General features: G+C 44.9%; 1 protein-coding gene across 1 annotated transcript in view; it reads right to left on the bottom strand.

Annotated features, from left to right (window-relative positions):
- The window catches only part of MAML1 (mastermind like transcriptional coactivator 1), a 47,055-nt gene extending 21,593 nt beyond the window's left edge, over nucleotides 1-25,462 (bottom strand). Inside the window, exon 1 of the mRNA XM_072731857.1 lies at nucleotides 24,890-25,462. Within this exon, the coding sequence (XP_072587958.1) occupies nucleotides 24,890-25,264 (375 nt within the window). The 5' untranslated portion in view covers nucleotides 25,265-25,462. The remainder of the gene's footprint in view (nucleotides 1-24,889) is intronic.
- Between the last annotated feature and the right edge of the window lie 507 nt (nucleotides 25,463-25,969).

The raw sequence follows: 25,969 nt of genomic DNA, 5'->3' as shown, positions 1-25,969 counted from the left end.
TTGTGGCTACAGTTGGTTTATTCAAGTCAGGATCGAAAACACTGCATCTGGCTAATGTGCTCTTAGGTTCTTAGTATATAACAGTTCTCTCTCCCTTTCTTAACTTTGCCATTTATTTGTCCAAGAAACTTAGTCACTTGTCCTGTAGAATTTTCCGTTTCCATAGTTGGGTGACTGTATGCCCTGCAAGGTATCATTTACAAGTTCTTCTATCCTCTGTATTTCCAGTAAACTGATAGAAGCTTGATTGGATTCACTTTTTTTTAAACATAAATAGTTATAGGTGATGTTGCACTGCATGTCATTTTAATAGGAACTTAGCAGATGAAGTCAGACTTGCATTTTGGGGGGATTTGCATTTTTATAAGCTATCTCTAATGCCTCTGTGGCAAATACATTTTAGGGAGAGAGGCCATGGCCAGAGTGATTGCCAAGGAGAAGACTGCAGAAGTAGTCCGTGAAAGAGATGACAGCTGGACAGCAGGCATGAGGAAGAAGAAAGGATTTCAGAGTTAGGGTGGGAGGGATTTGGCAGGTCCTGAAGACTGAGTTTATACTGGGGGTTAGTGAGAAAGGAATGTCTCTCTAGTTTGGGCACATAGGTAAGATAGAGAATAAAGGAAAACCACTTTCAGTGGGAGGAGGGCTTAGTTGAGTTTTAGCCATGAAGAGATGACGAGACCATTCAGGTCACGCCCAAGAGGCTGTGAATAATACTGATGATGAGTCCAGGGTAAAGACTGTCATGAGCAATGCATGCAGCTGAAACCACGAGCAGATTCCTTTACTTAGGAAGAGTGACAGGTCAGCCAAAGGGCAGGTGAAGGGCCCATAAGAACAGAACATAAGGGAGAGTGGTGGGCTAAATACATCCAAAAGGTCCAGAAAGATAAAGGCTGAACATGTCCACTGGGTCTGGTAACTAAAGGGTCACCAATGCCATTGCCCAAAGCAGTTCCAGAAGGCTCACTGGAAGAAAAACCCTTGACCTGAGAAGTAACTGGGAGGTAAGTAAATAGAGTATGGATTGTTCTTTTCCTAGTTTAATTTTAAAAAGGAAGATACAGAGCCAAAGTAGATTAAGTGATTGCCTAGGACTAGAAAGTGGGGGGTAGGGGCAGTGATAGCTAAGGGTGATATCTAACTAAGTATATCACCTTAGTGATAGCTAAGGGTTGTGGGGGTTCTTTCTGGGGTGAGGAAATGCTCTAAAATCCGACTGTGCTGATGGTCAGGCAATTCTGCGGATAAACTTAAAACCACTGGATTGTTTTGGGGAAATGGAATATAAATGGATGAACTGTATGGTATAGAAATTGTATCTCAATAAAGCCATTTAAAAAAGTGAAGGAGGGGTACCTGGGTGGCTCAGTCAGGTGTCCAACTCTTGATTTTGCCTCAGATCAGATCTCAGAGTGATGGGATCAGGCTCCAACCTCAGTGGGGGTTTGGGGGGTGTCTGCTTGACATCCTCTCTCCCTCTCCTTTTGCCCCTCCCCTGGCTTACACTAAATAAAATAAATAAGTAAGTAAATAAATAATTCTTTTTAAAAAGCGAGGGAAAGAGACCAGTAGCCAGGGAGGCTCAATTAAAGAACAGCATATAATTAATTACTGATTACCCCAGATCTCTCTAAAATCTTCTGGAACTCTGTGATTCCACGCAATCAGGCATTCATAGATAGATATGAAAAAGATGCATCATGAACTACTAAAAGCATAAACACCATGATCTCCTGTTCGAGGAATTCTTGACTTAGTCAATGGAGTGAACCTGTAAGAGTGATGCCCTTCTCTTCCAAAGCCACAGCCTCCACCTGGGTTCTCTATCCCACTCCCAGGTGGCTTCTTTAAGGTTCTTGTTCATTCCATCACCACCTTATCCTCTGTTTTCTGGCCACCTCCCTGTTTACCAGTTCTTTCCTCCCCTAAGCATTGGCAATGCTCAATACTCCCATCTTTTGGCCCCCAACCTACTCTACATTTTAGCTGTGTTAAGGGCACAGCTAGACGGGGTTCAAATCCTGCTTTGATTGCTTAACAGCTGTGTAACAGCTCACAGGCATATTACTAAACATCTCAAGAAGCTCTGGTTCCTTAAACTAAAGAGGCGCTGGTAGTGGCAGTGGTATGGGGAGAACAGCCACTTCTTTGGGGAGGCTGTGAGGCATAACACTACTGCTTACCAGACAGCTGCTAACCTTCTTACCTTTTAGCCAATCCCCTTCCTTCACTTTGGAGCTTCTTCAAAGAAACAACCAAGGTCACCTCCTGGATCTTAAATCCAAGGAACACTTTTAAACCGTATCTACTTGACCTTTCTGAGACACTCAACTCTGATGACCACTCCTTCCTTCTCTGCACATGTTCTTCCCTTAAGGCCCAAGAGACAGCTCTCTGGACCTGCCTCCGTGGCCACTCTCTGCAGGCTGCTGCTTCTCATGCTGCTCCTTCGTCGTTTTTCACTGCTGTCCTCTCCCAGGTACTCCATCTGCACTCAGGGCCTTGGCCACAGCCTGACAATGTGGCACGGAGTGGCTATTCAAATATTTACTGAGTGAACATTTTCTGGATCTTCATTCATTCATTCAAAGATTTCATTCATTTATTCATGAGAGACATAGAAGAGAAAGAGAAAGAGAGGCAGAGACACAGGCAGAGGAAGAAGCAGGCTCCATGCAGGGAGCCCAATGTGGGACTCGATCCCAGGTCTCCAGGATCACACCCTGGGCTGAAGGCGGCGCTAAACCGCTGAGCCACCTGGGCTGCCCGCCTCTGAATCACTTTAAATCACTTACTCTCTGCCTCACAGATAAAGTTCTAATTCCTTATTCTGGCACTAAGTGCCTGTTTGATCTGATCCCAATGAGCCTTTCTGCTTAATACCCTCCTATTCCCTTGGGGACCCCAACTTACAGTGAATTCCTTTCAGGACTGAGATTGTATCTCTCTCTCTTTTTTTTTTTTTTTTAAAGATTTTATTTATTTATTCATGAAAGACACACAGAGAGAGAGGCAGAGACACAGGCAGAGGGAGAAGCAGGCTCCATGCAGGGAGCCCGACGTGAGACTCAATCCTGGGTCTCCAGGATCACACCCCAAGCTGAAGGCGGCACTAAACTGCTGAGCCACTGGGGCTGCCTGAGAATCTATTTCTTGCCTGGTGATCTCCTACTAAACTTTTAAGATTTAGCACAAACAACTCCTCTGTAGTATTTTTTTCCCTGACCACTTACCGCACACCTGGTTAAGTTCCTTATTCCATCCCTAGTGCTCTAATAAAGTGTTTTACGTATCACTTATATTCCCTGTTCATGGTAAAGTGCTGGAGTCCTACTGTAAATACGCACTGCCTTATTTCTCTACATCTCGCCCCATCTGTGGAGGACAAGAGCCTCGACCTTTTCATTCCCAGAGCCAGCAAGTTGCAGGTTCCCAATGACTGTTTCCAGAGTAAACCTCTCTTCTTCCCCATCACTCCCTTTCATGGTCACTTTACTGTTCTTTAGCCCCCTCCAGTACATCGGCCTTTCAGGTTCAGTTGGGCTCCTGGTGCCCAACAATGGAGGCAGTACTAGCTCACTTAATCTAAGGCTTAAGGAAGTCAAACCACTTGCGGGACATCTGGGTGGTTCAGTGGCTGAACATCTGCCTCTGGCTCAGGTCGTGATCCTGGGATCAAGTCCCGCATCAGGCTCCCCACAGGCAGCCTGCTTCTCCCTCCACCTATGTCTCTGCGTCTCTCATGAATAAATAAATAAAATCTTTTTTTAAAAAAGTCAAGCCACTTTCATGAAAGTAAGCACAAAACCAGGATTTGAACACAGATTTATCTGATTCAAAGTCATTTACCGAAGTCCAACTTCTGTGACTCTGTCTAATGTGCCTCTTTTTCATCTCAAAACTTCCAGTGCCCCCTCTCTTCTCTTTCTCTTCTCTGAGAAGGAAACCTCTTTCCTTACAGATGTTAACTGCTTCTAGCTGCACCTTCTTTAGCCTTGTGGGCCTGCCTGAGACCTTCCCCTTTCAAACTGCTCTACTCTAGGGCACATGGTTGGCTTAGTCAGTGCAACATGTGACTCTTGATCTTAAGGCCATGAGTTCGAGCCCCACATTGGGTATAGAGCTTATTTAAAAAAAAAAAAATCCCTCTTCACCTCAAAAATAACTTCAACGCTGAGGCACCTGGATGGCTCAGTCATTTAAGCATCCAATTCTTGGTTTCAGCTCAGGTCATGATCTCAGGATCATGGGATCGAGCCCTATGTCAGGCTCCACAATCAGCATAGAGTCTGCTTCAGATTCTCTCTCCTTCCTCCTCTGCCCTCTGTCTACCCCCACCACCCCACTCACACACACTCTCTAACAAATAAAACCTTTTTAAAAATTTTCATTTGTAAACAAATTTCAATGTTTTGTTCTAGAGCAGTGGTTCTCCTTGTGTGGTCCCAGACCAGTACCATCAGCATCACCTGGGAACACACTACGACTGCAATTATCAGGCACTCCTCCAGACACCCCAGGAAAGTTTTAACAAGCCCTCCCAGTGTAATCACATAAAAAATAAACAGATGAAGCTAATTTTAATATTTTTCAATTCAATATATTACCATTTCAAATATAATAATTTTTTAAAAAAAGAAATTTCGCATTTTTTTTGAGAAGAAGTTTTCTTTCTTTCTTTATTTTTTTTTAATTTATTTATGATAGTCACACAGAGAGAGAGAGAGAGAGAGAGAGGCAGAGACATAGGCAGAGGGAGAAGCAGGCTCCATGCACCGGGAGCCTGATGTGGGATTCGATCCTGGGTCTCCAGGATCGCGCCCTGGGCCAAAGGCAGGCGCCAAACCGCTGCGCCACCCAGGGATCCCGAGAAGAAGTTTTCAAAATAGAGTGTCTGTTTAAATTTTTGGCACAATACAATTTGGATGAGGCACATCTCAAGCACTAACAGCCCTCCATTGCTGGTGGCTGGCTACTGACTGTACTGGACTACATGGCTCTAGAAATTGGCCTTGAACGTGAGTTTTCAGGACAGTACTCAGACAACAAGATCTGAACCCGCGGCCTGCTTTCGGCTTCAGGCCCTCACCGCACAGAAGGCTCCACACTCCTCCTCACAGCCTGCCCTCCTGCATCGGGAAAGCTGAACTCCAACACACTAGGTCCCCTCATGTCTCTGCACAGGCGGCTGTTTTTCGCTGCGAGTACTCAACCTTGCCCCTCCTTTCTGTTTGTCCCAAACTCCTTTTCATGATCTTCTTCTATGTATCCTATAAAAAGTTGCTGAGAGCTTGGTCAGCCACTGTGTGGGCCCTGGCATACAACAGGGGACAAACCAGACAACCTCCTTGCTCTCCTGGAACCTACATTCTAGTTGGCTTGTGCTCTGGAGTAAATAAAGCACACAAAGTGAGTTTGTGGGGCTTACAATTTAAAGAAGATACTCAGGAGAGGCCTTCCACAGCATGAGAAGCTTGAGCCAAAGTGGGCAGGAGATGAGAAAGGAGGGTCCAGGCTGAGGGAGGAATGGCACAGGGCCCACATGGGAGCATGCCTGGGGGGCGGGGGAGGCAGGCATGAAGAGATGAAGGGAGAAGGGACCTGAGGGAGGGAGGAAAGTAAAGGTGAGAGACAGGGCTTGAGGGACAGGCATGCCAGACTGCAGAGGGCCTATGGCCCTGGCTAAGGGCTAGCTTTTCCCTCGGGTGAGCTGGAAAACTGAGCAGGGGAACAATTCCATTCCAACTGCTGCACAGAGAACATTCTGGAGGAGGGCTAGAGCAGACGGGGAAACTGATTAGGCGGCAATATTCTAGAATGGTCTGCTAGTGGCAGAGGTGGTGAGAAGTGGTCAATTCTGGGTGTATGTTGAAGGTGGAGCTGGTGAGGTTTGCTAAGAGGGCTTGGCTCAAAGGTCTCTAGAAGTGTCCTGGGCATGCTCATGTGCAGCTAGAGTACAGTGAGTGAGGACAGGTGGCAGCAGAGAGTTCAGGTTCCTTGGCACAGTCCTGATGGAGTCTCAGGCTGGTGACAGGGAGAGGCCATGGGTCTGTGGGGTTAAGGACGGAGGCAGATGGAGAAATGGTTCCGTTAGGAGCAGAGGGAGGTCTATGGGCATCCCCTGCACTTAACAGCAGACAGCAAGTAGTACCCACATCTTAAAGTCTTCCTCAATTTCCAAAGGTGACTGAAGAATTTGCCACTAGCTTTCTGTACCATCCTTTGGTGTGGCACATATAACACAGCACAGTGACAGTCTCTGCATCTGTTTCTGTCAGCTCCGAGGGCAGGGTCACTGCCTCGTTCACCTGTCTCCACCGCACCAGAATGGCATGTGACTTATCATTATCAGTGTTCAGTAAACAGCTTTCCTAAATTCTGTCTGTTGGTTGGGACTGGTAGTTTGCCAACCAAAAGAACAGCCTGTGATTGGCTATGTCTTCTGGCAAAAGCTCATACCTGATTAACAGAGGTAATCAGATCAAAAACAACATATACAAGCAAACCTTTACAAAGAAATCTCCTGGGGCACCTGGCTGGCTCAGTCAGAAGTCCTGACTTCAGGGTCATGAGTTCAAGTCAGGTATATTACTTTAAAAAGTAGAGGCACCTGGGTGGCTGGGTGGCGCCTGGGTGGCTCAGTTGGTTAAGCATCTAACTTGATCAAGCTCAGGTCTTGATCTCAGAGTGGTGAGTTCAAATTCCACGTTTTGTTTAAAAGAAAAAAAGAATATAAATAAACAAACAAAAAGAAATCTAAACCAACAAGAGTAACCATTTATGAAGCACTTATTCTGTGCCAGGGAGAGGAACTCTGCAAAGCAGGTGTCGCTGTCACTGTTTCACAGGGAAGGGAACCAAGGCTTGGAGGAGAGAATAAGTAGAGCAAAGAGGAGGAGTATCAGTGGTAACTATAGTCAGAAGCAATGCAGGTATGTATGTGTGTGTGTGTGTGTGTGTGTGTGTGTGTATTGAACATGAGAGTGACAGCTGCTCACATCTTACCAACCCCTGAAGGCACAGTGGAGAATACTGCAGGGTGTGAGCTACAAACATCCACCTGCAGTTTCACAGCTCCCAGGGATAGCTGGCTGCCTGCCACATGAAAAGCTGGCATGGTACCCAAAATACATGTACATTCTTAACTCTCTACATAACAATTTATACAGGCTGCATGCATGTGATCAAGTCGTACCACACAACCCAACTTACAACACAGATTCTAAACTTTCTTGAATAAAACCTTTGAAGTGAAACAACCTGAGACAAGTTGAGGTGGAAAGTATAAATGGATCAGTGGGACATTCACAGTGCACCTCAGGCAAGGCTTCAAAAGGGCTGCAGCTCAGGACCTCTGCATATGTGGAGCTGTGGATTAGCTCCACATCTGATGGCTCCTGTCAGTCTTGTGCAACTGGCCCTGCACGGTCACCGATGAGGCCCATGTGGCTAAATGCAACTTTCAGCAATTCCTAGCCTGGCAGAGGCTCTCCTGATCCCAGATCAGGAAACGGAATCTCAAAATTCAGAAACTTTTTTTTTTTTTTTAAGATTTTACGTATTTATTCATGAGAGACACAGAGAGGGGCAGAGACATAGGCAGAGGGAAAAGCAGACTCCCTGCAAGGAGCCTGATGTGGAATTCGATCCCAGGACCCTAGGATCACACCCTGAGCCAAAGGCAGATGCTCAATCACTGAACTATCCAGGGGTCCTGAAAACTCAGAAACTCTTGATTCATCCCTCAATTCTCCAATTCCTCAGTCCACCAATCACCATATTCTGTTCATTTTACCATCGCAGCATCTCTGGAATCTGGCTCTGTTCCCACACCACTATGTTCTAGTGCATCCTAATCATGTCTTGCCTATATCAAAGAGCCTACCTACACTCACCTTAATCCATCCCCCACACCACTGCAAAGATTATCTATGGCACAAATTTACTCCATGGTTCACTGTATTTAAATCCTTTAACTGGTTCTCCACAGTACACAGAAAGAATCAAGTGTAAATTCCCTGCCATGGTTCATGTAATGGTTGATATTGTGCATGAACATGACTGGACCACAGAGTGCCCAAATATTTACATGGCCAAACATTATTCTGGGTGTGTCTGTGAGGGTGCTTCTGGATGGAATTAGCATTTGAGCCAGTAGGTTGAGTAAAGCAGATTGCCCTCCCTAATTTGAGTGGGCCTCATTCAGTCAGTGGAGCCTACCAGAACAAAGAGATGGAGTGAAGAGGGAACTGTTCCTGTCTGCTTGCCTTGAGCTGAGACATGAGGATTTTCCTGCCTCTGGACTAAAAGGGAAACACTGGCTCTTTGTGGGATCTCAAGCCTGCCAACATTTGGACTGGAACCATACCACTGGCTCTCTTGGGGCTCCAGCCTGCCAACTGCACATCTTAGGACTTGTTGGCCTCCATAAAACTACATGAGCTGACTTATTATACTCAACCAACCAATCAATACCTTATACACACACACACACACACACACACATTCTGTTTATCTGGAGAATTTTAACACAGTATGTAAGGCTTTTATGATCTGACATGCTTCTGTCTCTAGGCTTATTGCTCAACACATCCTTCTCGTATTTTTTCTTTAGCAATTAACATTTTTGTTGTTGTGAAAGGTATCATACGTATATGCACACATAACAGTGCAAATAGTCACAAAACAAACACCCTTTTCCAACTGCTCAAGAAACACTTTAGACTTTGCCACTTAAAGTGTGGTCCCAGGACCAACAGAATTGGCATCATCTGAAAGGTTAAAAACGCTGAATTTCAGTCACTGCCACCTCTGCCTTTGAAATCTGCATTTTAAAAGGATCTCTAAGTGACTCATATATACATTAAGCCTGAGAAGCTCTCCCTATAAATTCCTGCACTCTCCCTCTTAACCCCACAACAGATAACTAATAGCCTGATTTTGTGTTATTTTGTTTATAGTTCTACCACACTCACATCATCTATCCCTAAACAATATACTGCTCTAGTCTCAAAAACGGAGGGCAAACACACACCAGCTGTGCAAGGAGATGGCAGCACTGATCCCATGGGACAAAGGGTCCAGGAGGAGGTGAGAATGATCTCCGAGTTGTGGTCTGATTTCCCCTTCTCTGGGAGTTGACAAGGCCCCTTCTAGGGAAGTTGCGAGCAAGGTCACGAGTGAGTCTTGGGAAACACCCGTCTCTTCACAGTTGGGCACTTAGCAAAACTAAGGTGTGGACCAGGCACTGGACGTGCATCAGAAGTATAGTCAGAGGGAACGGGCTGCCATGCTTCCCGCTCTCAGGGAAAAGCCGAGAACTTCAGTGAGTGACACTCATGCCCTCAGCAGAGCGTGAGGGGAGAGACCTCAGGAGCACATGGTCAGGACAGGCCAAATCCTAATGAGAATCTGGGCCAAGCTGCCCTGGGTGTTCTGTCCTTGGTTTAAGACAACAGCCTGGGGATCCCTGGGTGGCGCAGCGGTTTGGCGCCTGCCTTTGGCCCAGGGCGCGATTCTGGAGACCCGGGATTGAATCCCACATCGGGCTCCCGGTGCATGGAGCCTGCTTCTCCCTCTGCCTGTGTCTCTGCCTCTCTCTCTCTCTCTGTGTGACTATCATAAATAAATAAAAAAAAAAAAAAAAAAAAAAAATAAGACAACAGCCTGATATCCCTGCATGGAGCCTGCTTCTCCCTCTGTCTGTGTCCCAGCCTCTCTTTCTCTCTTTGTATCTCTCATAAGTAAATAAATATTTTTTTAAAAATGTAAGATGTTAAAAAAAAAAAAAAAAAGAAAGAAGACAGCTCGATTGAAGTGGGGGGGGGTCTCAGTGATGACCATCTGTCTGGGGTCACACTACTGCAGGACAGCTCAGCTCCCTCCACTTCTGGTGCAGAGCTGCCCTGGGGGATCCCTCCATCATCCTCCAAGGGATCCCCTCCTCATTCTTCTCTATGTTGAGTCTTCTCTGTACCTCATGCCTTACTTATCTGGACTTATCCTTTCAATTTGGTAGAGTACGTCTTGCAGTAGCTCCTTGAGAAAGGGTGTGTGGCGGTTAAATTAAAAAAAAACATATCTTTGAAATTACTATTCTAGAGACACCTGGGTGGCTCAGCAGTTAAGCGTCTGCCTTTAGCCCAGGGTGTGACCCTGGAGTCCTGGGATTGAGTCCCACATTGGGTTCCCTACAAGCCTGTTTCTCCCTCTGCCTGTATCTCTGCTTCTTCTCTCTGTATCTCTCAAGAATAAATAAATAAACTCTTTTTTTTTAAAAATGACTATTCTATACTCATTCTTGTATATTTTGCCGAGGTCTAGAATTCTAGATCATTCATTTACCTTCAGAATTCTGAAGACACTGTACTAATGTGTTTTTGCTTCTTCTGTTGCTGCCATGAAGTCTAAAGTAATTCTGATGCTTGATATGTGACCTAGTACACTCCCAACCTTGGAAACCTGTGGTATCTTTTCTTTAATCCAATGTTCAGAAATTTTATGACCAGTATGGGTCTATCTTCTTCCCCAGTGCTGAGCAACACAGAGTGCCCTTTGAATTTGGCAACTCACGTTCTTTGGATCCAAGTTATTTTATAATAATTTCCTACCTTGTTTTCTCTCTTCCTTTAATTTCTATTATATAGATGTTGGACCTCCTACACTGGTCCTCTAATTTTCTTTTTTTTTTTTTTTTTAATTTTTATTTATTTATGATAGTCAGAGAGAGAGAGAGAGAGGCAGAGACACAGGCAGAGGGAGAAGCAGGCTCCATGCACCGGGAGCCCGACGTGGGATTCGATCCCGGGTCTTCAGGATCGCACCCTGGGCCAAAGGCAGGCGCTAAACCGCTGCGCCACCCAGGGATCCCTAATTTTCTATTTTCCATCTGTTTTGTCTTTTTTTCTTTATTTTTTTTGGAAAAATATTCCTATTTCATATGTATAGTTCACACATATACTTCATATTTTAAAAACATTTCCAACTTTTTGCTTCCTGAATTTTAAAAAATTCTTGTTCCATAAATAAAATATATCTCTTAATCTCTCTCAATAATATATCATTGGCCAAAATAAGTCATATGTCCAGGTGCTAAATCAAGGGATAAAGAAGTATAGTCTGCTATAAAGTCATGCCAAGGGTGTGGGTTTATAATATGACCTATAGAATGAGAAACTGAGGCCAAACATTTAACTGAGCCCCCCAACTAAGGGATATGACAAACTCCCATCAATAATAGAAAGTCATTTTAAAGGTTTATGTATGTATTTATGTATGTATGTATTTATTTATTTTAAAAGATTTATTTATTTATTTATTCATAGAGACACACACACACACAGAGGCAAAGACACAGGCAGGGGGAGAAGCAAGCTCCATGCAGGAAGCCCGACGTGGGACTCGATCCCGGGTCTCCAGGATCACGCCCCGGGCTGCAGGCGGCGCTAAACCGCTGGGCCACCGGGGCTGCCCTTTATGTATTTATTTATTTGAGAGACAGAGGTGGGGGGAGAGAGCGCGCTCGCACACATACACACAAGGGGTTAGGAGAGGATGAAGAGGAGAGAGGATCTCAAGCAGACTCCTTGAGCATGGAAGCCCCATGCCAGCATGGCTCCATCCTACAACCTTTAGATCACGATCTGAGCAGAAACCAACAGGCCGACGGACACTCGCTGAGCCAGCCAGGCATCCCAGTAACAGCAACTCATTTTAGCAGTGATTAAGGATAAAAGTCAGGGGACAGGTGGAGGAGGGAGGGCATCAGTAAGCAAGGAGAGGTATATTAAAAGTGTGCCCCCAAGTAATTCTGATACATATGCCCCTCTGCCACAGAGAGTAACCATACTAAATAATGTATTAACTGTGCTACGGTAAATAATGTATTAACCAGTAATTTGTTTCTAAAAAATCTTCTAATTTTTAGAAAGTTCTTTCCCATGTATGGTATCTGCAGAACCTAAATGGCACAGTGGAAAGGCAGAGCTTTGGTATTGGACTTTGGTTTGAATTCTTGTCCTACCACTGAGCTGGCAACCTTGGCAAGTTAACCTATGAATCTTAGTTTCCTTACAAGTAAAATTGGCCACAGTAATATGGCAAATGAGCCCACCATGAGGACTGAGCGACAATATATTTAGAGTCTGGTCCTTCTAAAATTTTCTTTTGATCTGTCCACCTTGACTACTTTTATCAAAGCAGATCTGACTGGATACCATGATCCTAAGACAGGCACATCGTATCTAAGTACCAGAGGTGGCTGAAGGCCAAATCCCAGGATGGCTACCCCTTTACACTGCAGACCACCAACAGGCAGCCCAGGGCTTCCTTAATGGAAAAGTCCTGATTATTATTAGCCAATCAGCAACACATAGCCTTTTCTTTCCCAGCAAGGGAAGAGATGGTCTGTGGTCTTCTGGCTTTAAAAGAACTACCCTATTTTTCCTCCTCTGAGCCACATGCTCCAGAGCCTAGAGACTGTGCTAGATTGGGTTCTCTGCTTAGAGGTAATTTTTTTTCATTTAATTTACAATCTCTGGTCTCTTAGATGCTTTTTTTTTTTTCATAATACCTTTTAAAGACAAGGGAGTTGGAATAGGAAGAGTAAGTACTATGCCTAAAGTCATACAATTACTTTAGGCTGAAAGTGTCATTGCATTCAGATTTTTGAATTCCAGGCCCATAAACAGCTTCATCCCTTTTGCATGCAAATCTTTTTTTTTTAAGATTTTATTTATTCATGAGAGACAGAGAGACAGAGAGAGAGAGAGGCAGAGACACAGGCAGAGGCAGAAACAGGCTCCATGCAGGGAGCCCGACGTGGGACTTGATCCTGGGTCTCCAGGATCATGCCCTGGCAGAAGGCGGCACTAAACCGCTGAGCCACCCGGGCTGCCCTGCATGCAAATCTTGAACTACTTCCTTCTCATTAGCAGCACCTTCCTTCCCTGAGACATGGGGAAGACATACTGTCTTTTTTTAGTTTTGTTTAGATTAATAATTTTTATTCATAACTATACAGAAAAAGATGCAATATAATAGAGATACACAAATATGAAGTTTTCCCTTGTTTTATATTTAAGCAGAGAATCACAGAATCTATTACATCTTTTTCTGATTGAATTTTGAATGACTCTGGTCTCTCTAATGTCATCGATATGGCTTTCATTAAGAACCCCTTAGGGCAGCCCCGGTGGCGCAGCAGTTTAGCTCCGCCTGTAGCCCAGGGCATGATCCTGGAGACCCTGGATGAGTCCCACATTGGGCTTTCTGTATGGTGCCTGCTCCTCCCTCTGCCTGTGTCTCTGCCTCTCTCTCTCTGTCTCTATGAATAAATAAATAAAATCTTAAAAAAAAAAAAAAAAAAGAACCTCTTAAGGGACGCTTGGGTGGCTCAGTGGTTGAGCGTCAGCCTTTGGCTCAGGTTGTGACCCCGGAGTCTCAGGATCGAGTCCCACATCGGGCTCCCCATAGGGAGCCTGCTTCTCCCTCTGCCTGTGTCTCTGCCTCTCTCTCTCTCTCTCTGTGTCTGTCATGAATAAATAAATAAAATCTTAAAAAAAAAGAATCCCTTAAAATTTCTTGTGGCGCCTGAGTGGTTCAGTTGGTTAAGCATCTGCCTTTGGCTGGGGTCATGATCCCAGAGTCCCTGCTCAGTGGGGAGTCTGCTTCTCCTTCTTAACCCTCTGCAGATCCCCCTGCTTGTGCTCTCTTTCAGTCAAATAAATAAATAAAGTCTTTAAAAAAAAGCCCTTAAAATTTCTATAAAGTTTTCAGAGTATATGGTTTGTAAAAATCAGAGCTTTGATCTTGTAATTTTTTAAACATTATAAAATATACCATATATTTAAGTATATGTTATGCAACTGATCTCTAGAATTTTTTCATCTTGCAAAGCGGAAACTGTATCCAATAAAGAGTTCCCCCACCCCCTTCCCTTCAGCCCCTGGCAACTATCATTTTACTTTCTATTTCTAAGAGTTTGACTATTTTAGATATCTCATGTATGTGGAATCATACAGTATTTGCCCTTTTTTGCAACTGGCATACTTTACTATGCATAATGTCCTCAAGGTTCATCCATTTTTTTTTTTAAATTTTATTTATTTATTTATGATAGTCACAGAGAGAGAGAGGCAGAGACATAGGCAGAGGGAGAAGCAGGCTCCATGCACCGGGAGCCCGATGTGGGATTCGATCCCAGGCCTCCAGGATCGCGCCCTGGGCCAAAGGCAGGCGCCAAACCGCTGCGCCACCCAGGGATCCCCGGTTCATCCATTTTTTAGCATATGACAGGACTTTCCTATTCAAGGCTGAATAATATTTCATTGTATGTACACACCATGTTTTCTTCATCCATTCATCTGCTGATGAACACTTAAGTTGTTTCTACCTCTTGGCTACTGTGAACAATGCTGCAATGAACATGGGTAGCAAACTGGGGCTTCAGGTCTTACCTCTACCAACTCCACTTCTGAAATGATCCCACCTTAAAAAATACTGCTTATCATTCCCAATTCAGAGTTCCATCCACAATATTATTAACATTCATTGAATAAACACTTGCTGACTGCCAAATATGTGGCCAGTATGGTACTAGATTCCTGGTCTTGCTTTCAGGTTTCTCAGAGTCTAATGAAGAGCAGAAAACACACTACTTAAAGCTCAGTGTAGTTATTCTGACGGACAGTGAGCACCTAGCTCACCTTGAGGTAGGACTTGTAAGGTGTCCTGGAAAAGATAATATATGAGCAGAATTCTGAATGATGAGGAGCCGCAGACACTACCAGACTGGGGAAAAATACATGTGATGACAAAGAGAATTTAAGCCATTTTCAAAGAACTACATTCAAACTATCCAAGGGATCTTGAGAGTGCGGCACATGGACTTCATTCCCATGGTACCAGATGACAGGCCAAGGATATGTATGTTGCTCCACTAGACCTGGTAGCACTATTGCCACTCCAAATGTTCATGATGTGCTATGTCTCTCTTGCTGCTCTGCTTTGTCAGACACAATAGTTCTCCACTGACCTTAAGACCTTCAGCACTTAAATGGCCAACGTCTGGTCTGTGAGTTAGGATGCTTTAATTCAGATATACCATAGCGTAGGGAGCTGGAGTTTTGATATTTTCCATCTAAAGACATCACTCTTTCATCCTCAAGTTATTTTTTTTTAAGATTTATTTATTTTTATATATTCATGATAGACACACAGAGAGAGGCACAGAAATACAGGAGGAGGGAGAAGCAGGCTCCATGCCAGGAGCCCGACGTGGGACTCGATCCCGGGACTCCAGGATCACGCCCTGGGCCAAAGGCAGGCGCTAAACCGCTGAGCCACCCAGGGATCCCTCATCCTCAAGTTATTAAACCAGCTCTTTGAAGGAATACTCCACAGGAAAGCAGGTATCACTTTATCAAGAAATATGAAGGGAGAGCATGGTATTTGATGCAGGTAACAAAACTCACAACAAGGCTCCATGGTCTTTAACACTTCCCCTTATATTTCAGAAGTGAGATAGTCATAGGGATGTGTATTTGAAAAATATCAAGCTTTTTCTGACAGAAAACTGAGTCTGATGTGGCTGATGAATTTCACAATAAAGACTGGTTTTGCCAGTTAGGTTACATGGCAGAAACCTTCCACACTTTGCATATATTAAACAAGCTATAGTCACAGTTCTAAGGTTTTGGTGAAAATGTATTGAAAGCCAATAGAAAGAAGTATTTTACCAAAAATACTATACTGATAAAGTATATTGAAGTGAACAGTTTGATTTTGAGTTGCCCAACCAATTTTGAGACTATTAGGTTAAACAAGGTACCTCTAAGAAAAGAAAAACAAGGTATAATTGACGACAAATTACTAAGACTTGATAAAGCCTTTTGTTATGCTTCTCAGTAAATGAGTAAGTGAATGACTAATGATGAGATTAATCCTTTCATAAGCAGATGGTTTCTAATTTTTTTAAGTTTTTATTTAAATTCCAGTTAGTTAACATACAGTGTGATACTAGTTTCAGGTGCAAATCATAGTGATTCATCACTTCCATACACTACAGGGTGCTCCTCAGGACAACTGCCCTCCTTAGTCCCCATTATCTATTTCCCCTATCCTGCCACCCATCTTCCCTCTGATAACCATCCATTTGCTCTCCATAGATGAAGAGTCCATTTCTCAATTTGTCTTTTTTCCCCCTTTGCTGTTTTGTTTCTTAAATGTCACATATGAGTGAAATCATATATTTGTCTTTCTCTGACTGACTTAGCTCACTTAGCATTATATGCTCTTCAGATGGCTTCTAATTCTTTGTTTTCAATAAAACTGAAGGAAAGGCACGTGAGTGGTACAGTCAGTTAACCGTCTGCCTTCTGCTTGGGTCATGATCTTGGGGTCCTGGGATGGAGCCCCATATTGGGCTCTCTCCATGGCCGGGGAATCTGCTTCTCCGTCTAAATAATTTATTTCATTATTTAAAAAAAATAAAATATTTTTTAAAAATTGAAGGAGTACCTAACCAATTCATGAGGTTAATTAGTAAATTAATTTCTGATGACAGATCACCATGTGATTTTTTGGCAAACTACTAAGGTTTCCAAAAAAAATGATAACAATGTGAGAACTAAATTTCTTTTTTTCCTTTGTATTAATGTGAATAAGGATTTCTGGGGCTTACATTTATAAAAACCAAAACTAGGAAGAGAATTGAGAACTCTCACTTTATTAACAATATTCACCCATGTTTACATGAACAAATTGAGGAGGGTGAAAAACTCATCCATCTCACTAAGGGAAGCTTTTCTTTTCTTTTCTTTTCTTTCTTTCTTTTTCTTTCAGATTCTATTTGAGAGAGAGAGAGAGAGAGAGAGAGAGAGAGAGAGAGAGAGAGAGACACCCTGTGCATGAAGAGGGGAGAGGGGTAGAGTGGTGGGCACTGGGGGGAGAGGAAAAGGGAAAGAATCCCAAATGGACTCTGAGCTGAGCGTGCAGGGCTCAATCTCATGACTCTGACTGAGATCATGACCTGAGCCGAAACCAGGAGATAGACCCTCAATCAACTGAGCCACACAGGCACCCCTAAGGGAGGCATTTCTAATAAACTTTGCTCTTTTTGCTTAACAATTATTTATAAAAATTTATAATGTATTTATTGTTTGTTGTGTACTAAATTACTGTAACTCAACTTACTGAAATAAGAAACATATAACAAGGGGATCCTGGGTGGCTCAGCGGTTTAGCGCCTGCTTTTGGCCCAGGGCGTGATCCTGGAGTCCCAGGATCAAGTCCCGTGTTGGGCTCCCCGCATGGAGCCTGCTTCTCCCTGTCTGTATCTCTGCCACCACCCCCATGTCTATCATGAATAAATAAATAAAATCTTAAAAAAAATATATATATATATATAACACAGAATCTTATAAATGCTACATATATTCTTCTTCTGTATAAATCAACCTTTCTTTTTTTTTTTTAATTTTTATTTATTTATGATAGTCACAGAGAGAGAGAGAGAGAGAGAGAGGCAGAGACACAGGCAGAGGGAGAAGCAGGCTCCATGCACCGGGAGCCTGATGTGGGATTCGATCCCGGGTCTCCAGGATCGCGCCCTGGGCCAAAGGCAGGCGCCAAACTGCTGCGCCACCCAGGGATCCCTAAATCAACCTTTCTTAAAAAAAAAAAAAAAAAGTGAAAATATCCATAAAGCTTTATGGGCAAAGTAAACTGAACAGTTTTTAGTTTTAATTCTTATACCTTTCTTTGTTGTCAAGAAGTTGGCTAGAATGATAAAATAAAAAGAACTTTAAAAAAAGCATACATCGGGCAGCCCGGGTGGCTCAGAGGTTCAGCGCTTTCAGCCCAGGGTGTGATCCTGGAGACCCAGGATCAAGTCCCATGTCAGGCTCCCTGCATGGAGCCTGCTTCTCCCTCTGCCTGTGTCTGTGCTTCTCTCTGTCTCTCATGAATAAATAAATAAATCTTAAAAAAAAAAAGCATACATTATGTTAGAATAAAACTATGTGGGGCAAGTGCTAAAGAAATGCAAGATGCAGGAGGAAAATGAAGGTTTTAAAATTTCTATGAAAGAAAAGCATTCTTCAAATGGCTGATGAAAGCATACTGCTAAGGTATTCAGATTCCACAGGCTACATTTTAAAAAGTGATGTAACCATCTTATTTTTAAAAGTTAATATTTATAATTCTCTGAAAGCTACATCCCTTGAAACTACAAATAGCATTTTCTGTCTTTTCAAAATAGTTGATTCACACTGAATATACGTAGCATTTATAAGATGGTTACCTACACTTCTTATTTCATACATTTCACATAATAAATTGAGTTAAAGGTATCAAGTATACAGCTGATCAACACAATGAACGCATTATGATTTCCCATAAGCTTAAAAACTTGGAATGAGGGCAGCCCCACTGGCTCAGCGGTTTAGTGCCGCATTTGGCCCAGGGTGTGATCCTGGAGACCTGCGATCGAGTACCATGTCGGGCTCCCTGCATGGAGCCTGCTTCTCCCTCTGCCTGTGTCTCTGCCTCTCTCTCTCTCTCTCTCTTTCTGTCATGAATAAATAAAATCTTAAAAAAAAAAAAAAAAAAAAACATGGAATGAAAAGTTTTGGATGTCAACATAAAAATGTGCTGAGGGTCCAGAATGTTGCAAAATTTTTTAGTCCAAATGTCCAGTATCAAATATATGGCCTTTCAGAATATGACTCCTACTTTCTAGCTTCATCTTCTAGCTTTTAGCACTTGAAGCCCCAAATTCAAAGAACTACTCGTTGTCATAATTTTGTGCTTTTGCTTAGTTTCCCAAAGAGATCAAAATCCTCTTAGGTGCCCTGTGATAAGAGCTCAAGTCTCCATGCATATTAGTGCATCTAAAGGCTTGGAAAAGTCCAAATAAAGGAAACTATTTAAATTTGCTTCTCCAACTCTTATAATATTCTGTGAAATAAATGTTCCATGGAACACCTTTTAAGGAAAGCATCTAGCAAAATCTTAAGACCTCGTTTAAAAGTCAAGTTCTAATGCCTTCCGAACTCCACCCAAGGGGCATCCCTTCCCCAGTATTTCTACAGGCTTTGCAGCCCTCAACACAGCCGTGCAACAATTAGTTTACCACCTACTCCCTGTGAGTCTGCATGACATAGGTCCAGTACCACCACGATTCCTGGCTCTTAACAGGAGCTTAAAATGGTTGAACAGATGACCAATGGAAAGGTGGAAATGCAGAAAAGGAGTGGACAATTCACAGGTTTGTACTTCAGATGACTAGACTAGGGAAAATACTCAGAAGGAATATAAGACTGGTAGGAAAAAAGGAGAGTCCATTTTGGATATGTGGGAAATAAAAGTGTAAATGTCCAGTAGACAGCTGAAAAAATGGATCCGAATCTTGGAAGAAAGATCTGGAGATGGGACACCTGGGTGGCTCAGTGGTTTAGCGCCTGCCTTCGGCCCAGGGCGTGATCCTGGAGTCCCAGGATTGAGTCCCGCATCGGGTTCCCTGCATGGAGCCTGCCTCTCTCTCTCTGTCTCTCATGAATAAATAAATGAAATCTTAAAAAAAAAAAAAAAAAAAAAAAAAGATCTGGAGATCTGAAGACCTTATTATTATAGGTGGTAGATGAAACCATGAAACAATGACATGACCCAGGAACATACACAACTGAGTGAAAACGTGGAGGAGAGAGTAACTGGGGAACACTAATATCTAAAAGGCATGCAAAGAAAGCTTCTCAAGTCAAAAAACTCGGAATTCCCCTCGGTTCCCCCTCTTTCCTGTCCCCCTTCCCCGCACTCCATCTGGCCCATCACCTAGCCCTGTCACCTCTGCCTTTGGGAGCTGAGGTGACACCCCCTCCCTTCCATCGCCACTGCTACCTCCAGCCCCAGTTCAGACCACCGTGAAAGCCTTAATTGTATGCTTTTTTTTTTTTTTTTTTAGATTTACTCATTTATTTCCAAGAAACACAGAGAGGGAGGCAGTGACAAAGGCAGGAGAAGCAGGCTCTCTGCGGGGGGGCCTGATGCGGGACTCGATCCCAGACCCCGATCCCAGACTCTGGGATCACGCCCTGGGCCTAGGCAGATACTCAACCGCTGAGCCACCAGGTGTCCCAACTGTATCCACTCTTGTGCACACCAACCTTGAGCATTCTTCACCCAGCACCAGATTGGCCTTTAAAACCCTGCTAACCCTTCCCAGTGCACTTGAGCTGGTCCTTCTTACCTACCTCTCACACTAGCTGCCTACCTGCCATGCGGCTCCAGCTATACTGACCTTCTCTCTGTTCTTCAGGCAAGCTCAGAAGGCTCTTGCCTCAGAGACTTTGTGCTGGTGGTTTTCTCTAACGGGAATACTTTTTCTGAGACTTTCTGCTGACTGATGACCTCCTGTCAACCAGGCCCAAATAAAGACAAGAGTGTCTTATCTAAAGCTGCTACTGTAAGTCAACCAGTATGACATTCCTTTTTTCCTTAGCATTATAATATTATAAAAAATAATTTTTAAAATCACCATCTCTTTCTCCACAAAGGCAGAGTTTTGTCTTGCTCGCTGCTATACTCTCCTGGTGCCTAAAACCCCCTTTGATCCACAGTAGGCATTCAAGTACCTGCTGCATGAATTACTAAGGGAAAGCAGGAGACTAAGACAACACCAGAAAGCTGGAAAGAGAATCAGAAGAGAGAAGCTAAAGGAAGAGCCTTGAGAAGGAGGAAGTAAAAAAGAATGATGACTAAGAGGCCACTGAATTTGTCAATTCCATCTTTGGTGCCCTTTCCAGGGGCAAGTTCAGAAGAGTAGAAGCGGTGAAAGGCAGATTACAATGGCCCCATGAGTAAATGGGAAGTTCAAGGGGAAAGGGCAAAGGGAAGGAAAAAGATGGAATACTATTTTGGTGGTGAGAAAAGACAAAAGAAAGGAGAATAATTACCTATGTTCTCAAGCTGAAGGGAAGGACTTGGTGGGAAAGGGGATACTAAAGATAAAAAAGCAAAGAGTGCCAGGACAAGGTCCCAGAGGTTATAGGAAAAAATGGGATCCTAAAGCCACATTAGTCCTCTTTTCTCTAAAACTATTCCATATGATTACAGTACCGTGTCTGTTACACGTTCAGAAATATCTACTCCCTGGAAGTAATTTGTTATTTGCATAATTCTAACATAGTTTGGTCCACAATATCATTATTAAAATGTTGTACATCTTTCCTAACTCTTAGAAGGTACACACTGGGGTGTCTGCGAGTAGAGAGCCATGAGATATGCGGGTGCTCAGAGGTAGTTCAGAGAACAAAGGTTTTAAAGGGAGAAAGATAGAGATGGATGGATGGATGGGTGTGGACAGGAGAGAAAGAGCATGTGTGCAAATGATAAAGTTAATGGGGCACAATGGTGACACGGGCAGAATCTAAGTGAAGACTGTACAGATGTTCTCTGTACTATTTGTGTAGTTCTTCTCTAAGCTTTAAATTATATACAAATCAAAAATCAAAAAGAGAAAAAGAAAGGAAAAGTTTCCACACCTAAACAGGGAAGGCAACTTCCATGAATGGTTGGTAGGCAACTGTCAAATATCTCCACAGACTTGCACAACTACTTAAGGAAATGAGCAGCAAAGGTGTAACAATGACGGACAACAGGACGAGGCATAAACCTTTACAGCATTTTACTAAAAATGTTCAAGCTACTGTAGAAGACTATTTTCATTACAGAATAAATGCTTGTATAGTGGTTAGATAATTCTCTATAATCCAGCATTCCTAATAAAAAGAAGTCAATCTTAACTGCCATTAAAAACAATCTGGGGGCAACTTGGGTGGCTCAGTCGGTTGAGTGTCTGACTCTTTTTTTTTTTTTAAGGTATTTTTTATTTATTTATGATAGTCACAGAGAGAGAGGGGGGGGGGGGCAGAGACATAGGCAGAGGGAGAAGCAGGCTCCATGCACCGGGAGCCCGATGTGGGATTCGATCCCGGGTCTCCAGAATCGCGCCCTGGGCCAAAGGCAGGCGCCAAACCACTGCGCCACCCAGGGATCCGAGTGTCTGACTCTTGATTTCAGTTCAGGTCATGATCCCAGGGTCATGATGTTGAGCCCTGCATTGGGCTCTGCAGTTGACAGTCCGCTTGGGATTCTCTCTCTCCCCCTATCCCTCTCCCCTTTGCCCCTCCCCCTGCTTGCCCCCCCCCCCCCCACCTATATAAGTAAATCTTAAAACCCCAACAATCTGGTTTTTAATACATATACAGTATAAAGAAAACCTAATAGGGTCATTCTTTGACAACTAGAATAGAAAAAAGTCTGAGGCACTGTTTTGAATCCATCTTCAACAAAATAAGTGGATAGAGGTTAAGACTGCAGTGGTAGGACATCCTAAAAAAGGAGAAAACCTGAAGGTGAACTCTATTGTAAATCTGATCCTTTTTCAGTTTTACAAATGGTTTGCTGATGGTTACTCTGGCTATGAAACAGTGGCCTACCAGTATTATAGTACATTTGGGAAAAAAAGAAGTAATAATATTCCCTATGAAAGGTGTATTAAGTAGATCAAGTACATATATAGAACTGTCCAACATAACAATGACTAAGAAGCATCTTCTCCTCTCCATCTCTCTGTGCAAAGCTTTTCTCTCCCTCCAAGCCAAAGTCCTCTCCAGGCAAGGCCGTGCTCCCCTGTGAACTGAGTAAAGCTGTTAAAATGGAAATCACTGTTTTCTTAGAGACATTGATCTTTGGTTACTAGGACCTCATCCCAAGACCAAAGAGGTCAGCTAGAATCACTTGTAGACTGAAATGAAAAGGGTCCCCCATCCCAGGAGAGGCAGAAGAGCACTTCCACTCTGATGTTTAAACTCATGAAATCCATGGGTCAAAGTTTAATGTGAAAAGACATCAGCATAACATGGCACATCTGATCAGGCTCTAACACCCAAAGGAATGACTGACAAGCCATATAAAACAACTGCTCAGTCCAGATTCAAGTTCTAACACACTCATAATTAATTTCTCTTCAAATAGCATGCCTCATTTCTTTCCAATAAATCAGGACTAAAGATAACATACAGGGTCTAAGCTCTTACTCTCTTTAAACAAATTGAATCACTACTAATATACCTTCTACAGGGTGTTCAAGGTAACTATTTTGAGTATAAAACTAGGTATTTATGAGCTTTCACGGTGTACTTAATTGGAATGACCACCCACTACTCTTAAAGGCTTTCCTTAAAATAAGAGTTAGTAAAGGTGGCTCATGAAATTAAGCCATTTTGCTTTTTCGAGGTTAGTGCACAAGAGAATAGATTACTGAGTAAAGTACTACAAAGTTTAATATCAGTCTCTCAACAAACATGTGCTGAAGGCCTTAAGATGTGCACAGGACTTGGAGCCCAACTCCTACCTGCCTCCCAGGGCTTCCAGTCTAGTTGGCAAGACATGACCTAAAGTAGTACCACTATGCGCTAAAAATAAATAGCACAGACCATACCTTTTCTTTTTTAAGATTTTATTTATTTGTTCATGAGACACAGAGAGAGACAAAGACATAGGCAAAGGAGAAGCAGGCTCCCTGCGGGGAGCTGGATGCCGGACTCAATCCCAGGATCCCAGGACCACAACCTGAAAGGCAGAAGCTCTCAACCACTGAGCCACCCAGGTGCCATCCAGACCATACGTTGTTTTCTACATGTTTTCACAAAGAAGACTCCGGTCAGAAACTCACTTTAAAGAAGAGGAAGATGAGCTGAAGGATGGCAGGATTCTGAAAGGGGAGAAGGGTCCTGCAGGCAGCAGCCTTTCTGTTTATGAAATATTTTCACATCGGCACTCTTCTGAGTCTTACAAGAACCCGGGAGGATAAGAAGCTAAAAACACCCACAGTTTACAGATGGAAAAAGTGAGGTTCAGAAGGCTGGACTAGTCCACATGATAAGCAGTGAAGTGTCCAGCAGCCCAGTGGAGGAGAGAATAAGGAAAAGAATTCAACCAGAGCATAGGACCTGTGGGGACACAGCATTTAGAGAGGAGAAAAAGACAAGACTTGTACTGCAACAGCCTAGGTGAGAGGCAATAAAGGCACAAATTTAAAAACCACACAGAAACTAGATTAGTAACACTTGTTTTAAACTTTAAATCACCATGAAAACCACTACCACCAAAAAAATAAAATAAAACCTTATTGTCATTCTTTTACAGGTCGGTTTCTGGGAGGTTAAACCTCTAACCAACGAATTCTCTGACATCAGAAATCTTAAAAAGGCTTATAAATTAAAACGGGCATTGTCAACAATATTGCTGGAATCACAAGTTCACGCATTCCTGATTGCCTAAATAAGCAATACTTTTTTCCAACTCAATAAGCAGCATTATGGCTTTTACAACGACTGCCCCAGATCTGCGGATTTTTCCGTTCAGAACAGTTTAATTTGGACAACTGCGGGTCGACTTACTTCCATATGTAAGCCCTGACTCTTCCAAGGGCAAGGACCTTATAAACATTCGCATAACAAGGAAGCCACTATCAGAGGCAACTCTATGCCCGTCTGGTCCCCCCAAAAGAGCGATCAAAAGTTCGGAATCCAGCGTGGAAGAAGCACCTTTCAGGCACGGTTCACCCCAGCCTCCCAGCCAGGGCCTCACGGTCATGTTCTCCCACAGTAAATGCCACAGTGCCACTTCCCGCTGCTGACAACTGCTCAGTCCCTGCCATGTCAGCCTCCCCCGAGCCGCAGCGGAGGAGCTGAGGGCTCCCGGGAAGCCTCCAGGCGGCCGGGCGGCGGCAGGGGCAGCGGCAGGGGCGGCGGCAGGGGCAGCGGCAGGGGCAGCGGCAGGGGCAGCGCCTCCCGGACAGGGGCTGCTCCCCAGCCCTACTCACCGCGACCGGGCGGCCGTGCTCGGGGCCGTCGGCGGCGTCGAGGCGCGGGGCCGAAGTCGGCACGGCGGGCGCTGGGGCGGCGGCGGCGGGCGCCGGGGCCGGGGCGGCGGCCGGGGCCGGGGCCGGGGCGGGCGCCGGGGCGGGCGGCTGCCGGTGCTTGCCGGCGCGCTTGGCTTTGGCCTGGATGCAGCGCTGGTGCAGAGCGAAAGTGTGCTGGCGCTCGAGCTCCAGGCGCTCGGGCGACACGGCCTCGTAGCGGGCCTCGCAGGTGCTGTGGTGGCGCCGGCACAGCTCGATGCGCCGGCGGAGGCGCTCCATGACCGCGCTGTGCCGCGGCAGCGCGAACTCCGCCATGGGGCAGGTGGGCAGCACCATGGGCCGCGGGCTGCGCTGACCGGGCCCGGGGCGGGCCTGTCGGGGCCGGCTGGCACTGCGGGCTCCGCACCTCGCCGGCGGCCCGGCCGCCTCACGGCCGCGCCATGGCCCCGCACAGTGCGGAGCGGGCTCGCGCGCGGCGGCGGGTCTTCGTCGGGCCCCGCTTGGCCCGACCCGGGCCGGCGCTCGCTGCCCACCTCAGGCTTCGGCCTGTCCCCGCCGCCCCGGCCCCATTGTTTTCCGCGCCGCCGCCGCCGCCATCTTAAAATTGTTTTCAGGGCCCTCGGAAGAGGGCGGGGCCCCGGCGGACGACCCCGACGTCACGGCTGACGGACAGGCACCGCGGCCAATCAGCAGGGAGAGCGGGCCGCCGGAGGGCGGGGGCGAACACGCAAAGAGGCGAGCTGGGGCTCCCGAGCGGAGTTTAAAAGGAACTCTCAAGTGAGGGGCGGAGGGAAGCCCCTGGGCGGGCCTCAGAGCGTGGCGGGGAGCCAAGTATGACCGACAGGAGCCGGTCCTCCACGCCACCCCTCGCCGGCAGGCCCTTCCGGGCCCGTGAAGGGAAGGGGCAGTGCGCGCCGCGTAGCTGCCGGACCGGGACGCTCGCCTGGCACCTCCGCGCTTCACCATTTTCTTCCCCTGCACTCTCTTAAGTTGTTTTCACAAACTCGAAAGGAGCCGTGCTTTTTTCAGTGTCAGCTGTTT

The sequence above is a fragment of the Vulpes vulpes genome, chromosome 12 (genome assembly GCF_048418805.1).
Source record: "Vulpes vulpes isolate BD-2025 chromosome 12, VulVul3, whole genome shotgun sequence".
NCBI classification, from domain to species: Eukaryota; Metazoa; Chordata; class Mammalia; order Carnivora; family Canidae; genus Vulpes; species Vulpes vulpes.
This window is presented reverse-complemented; position numbering and strand designations above follow the sequence as displayed.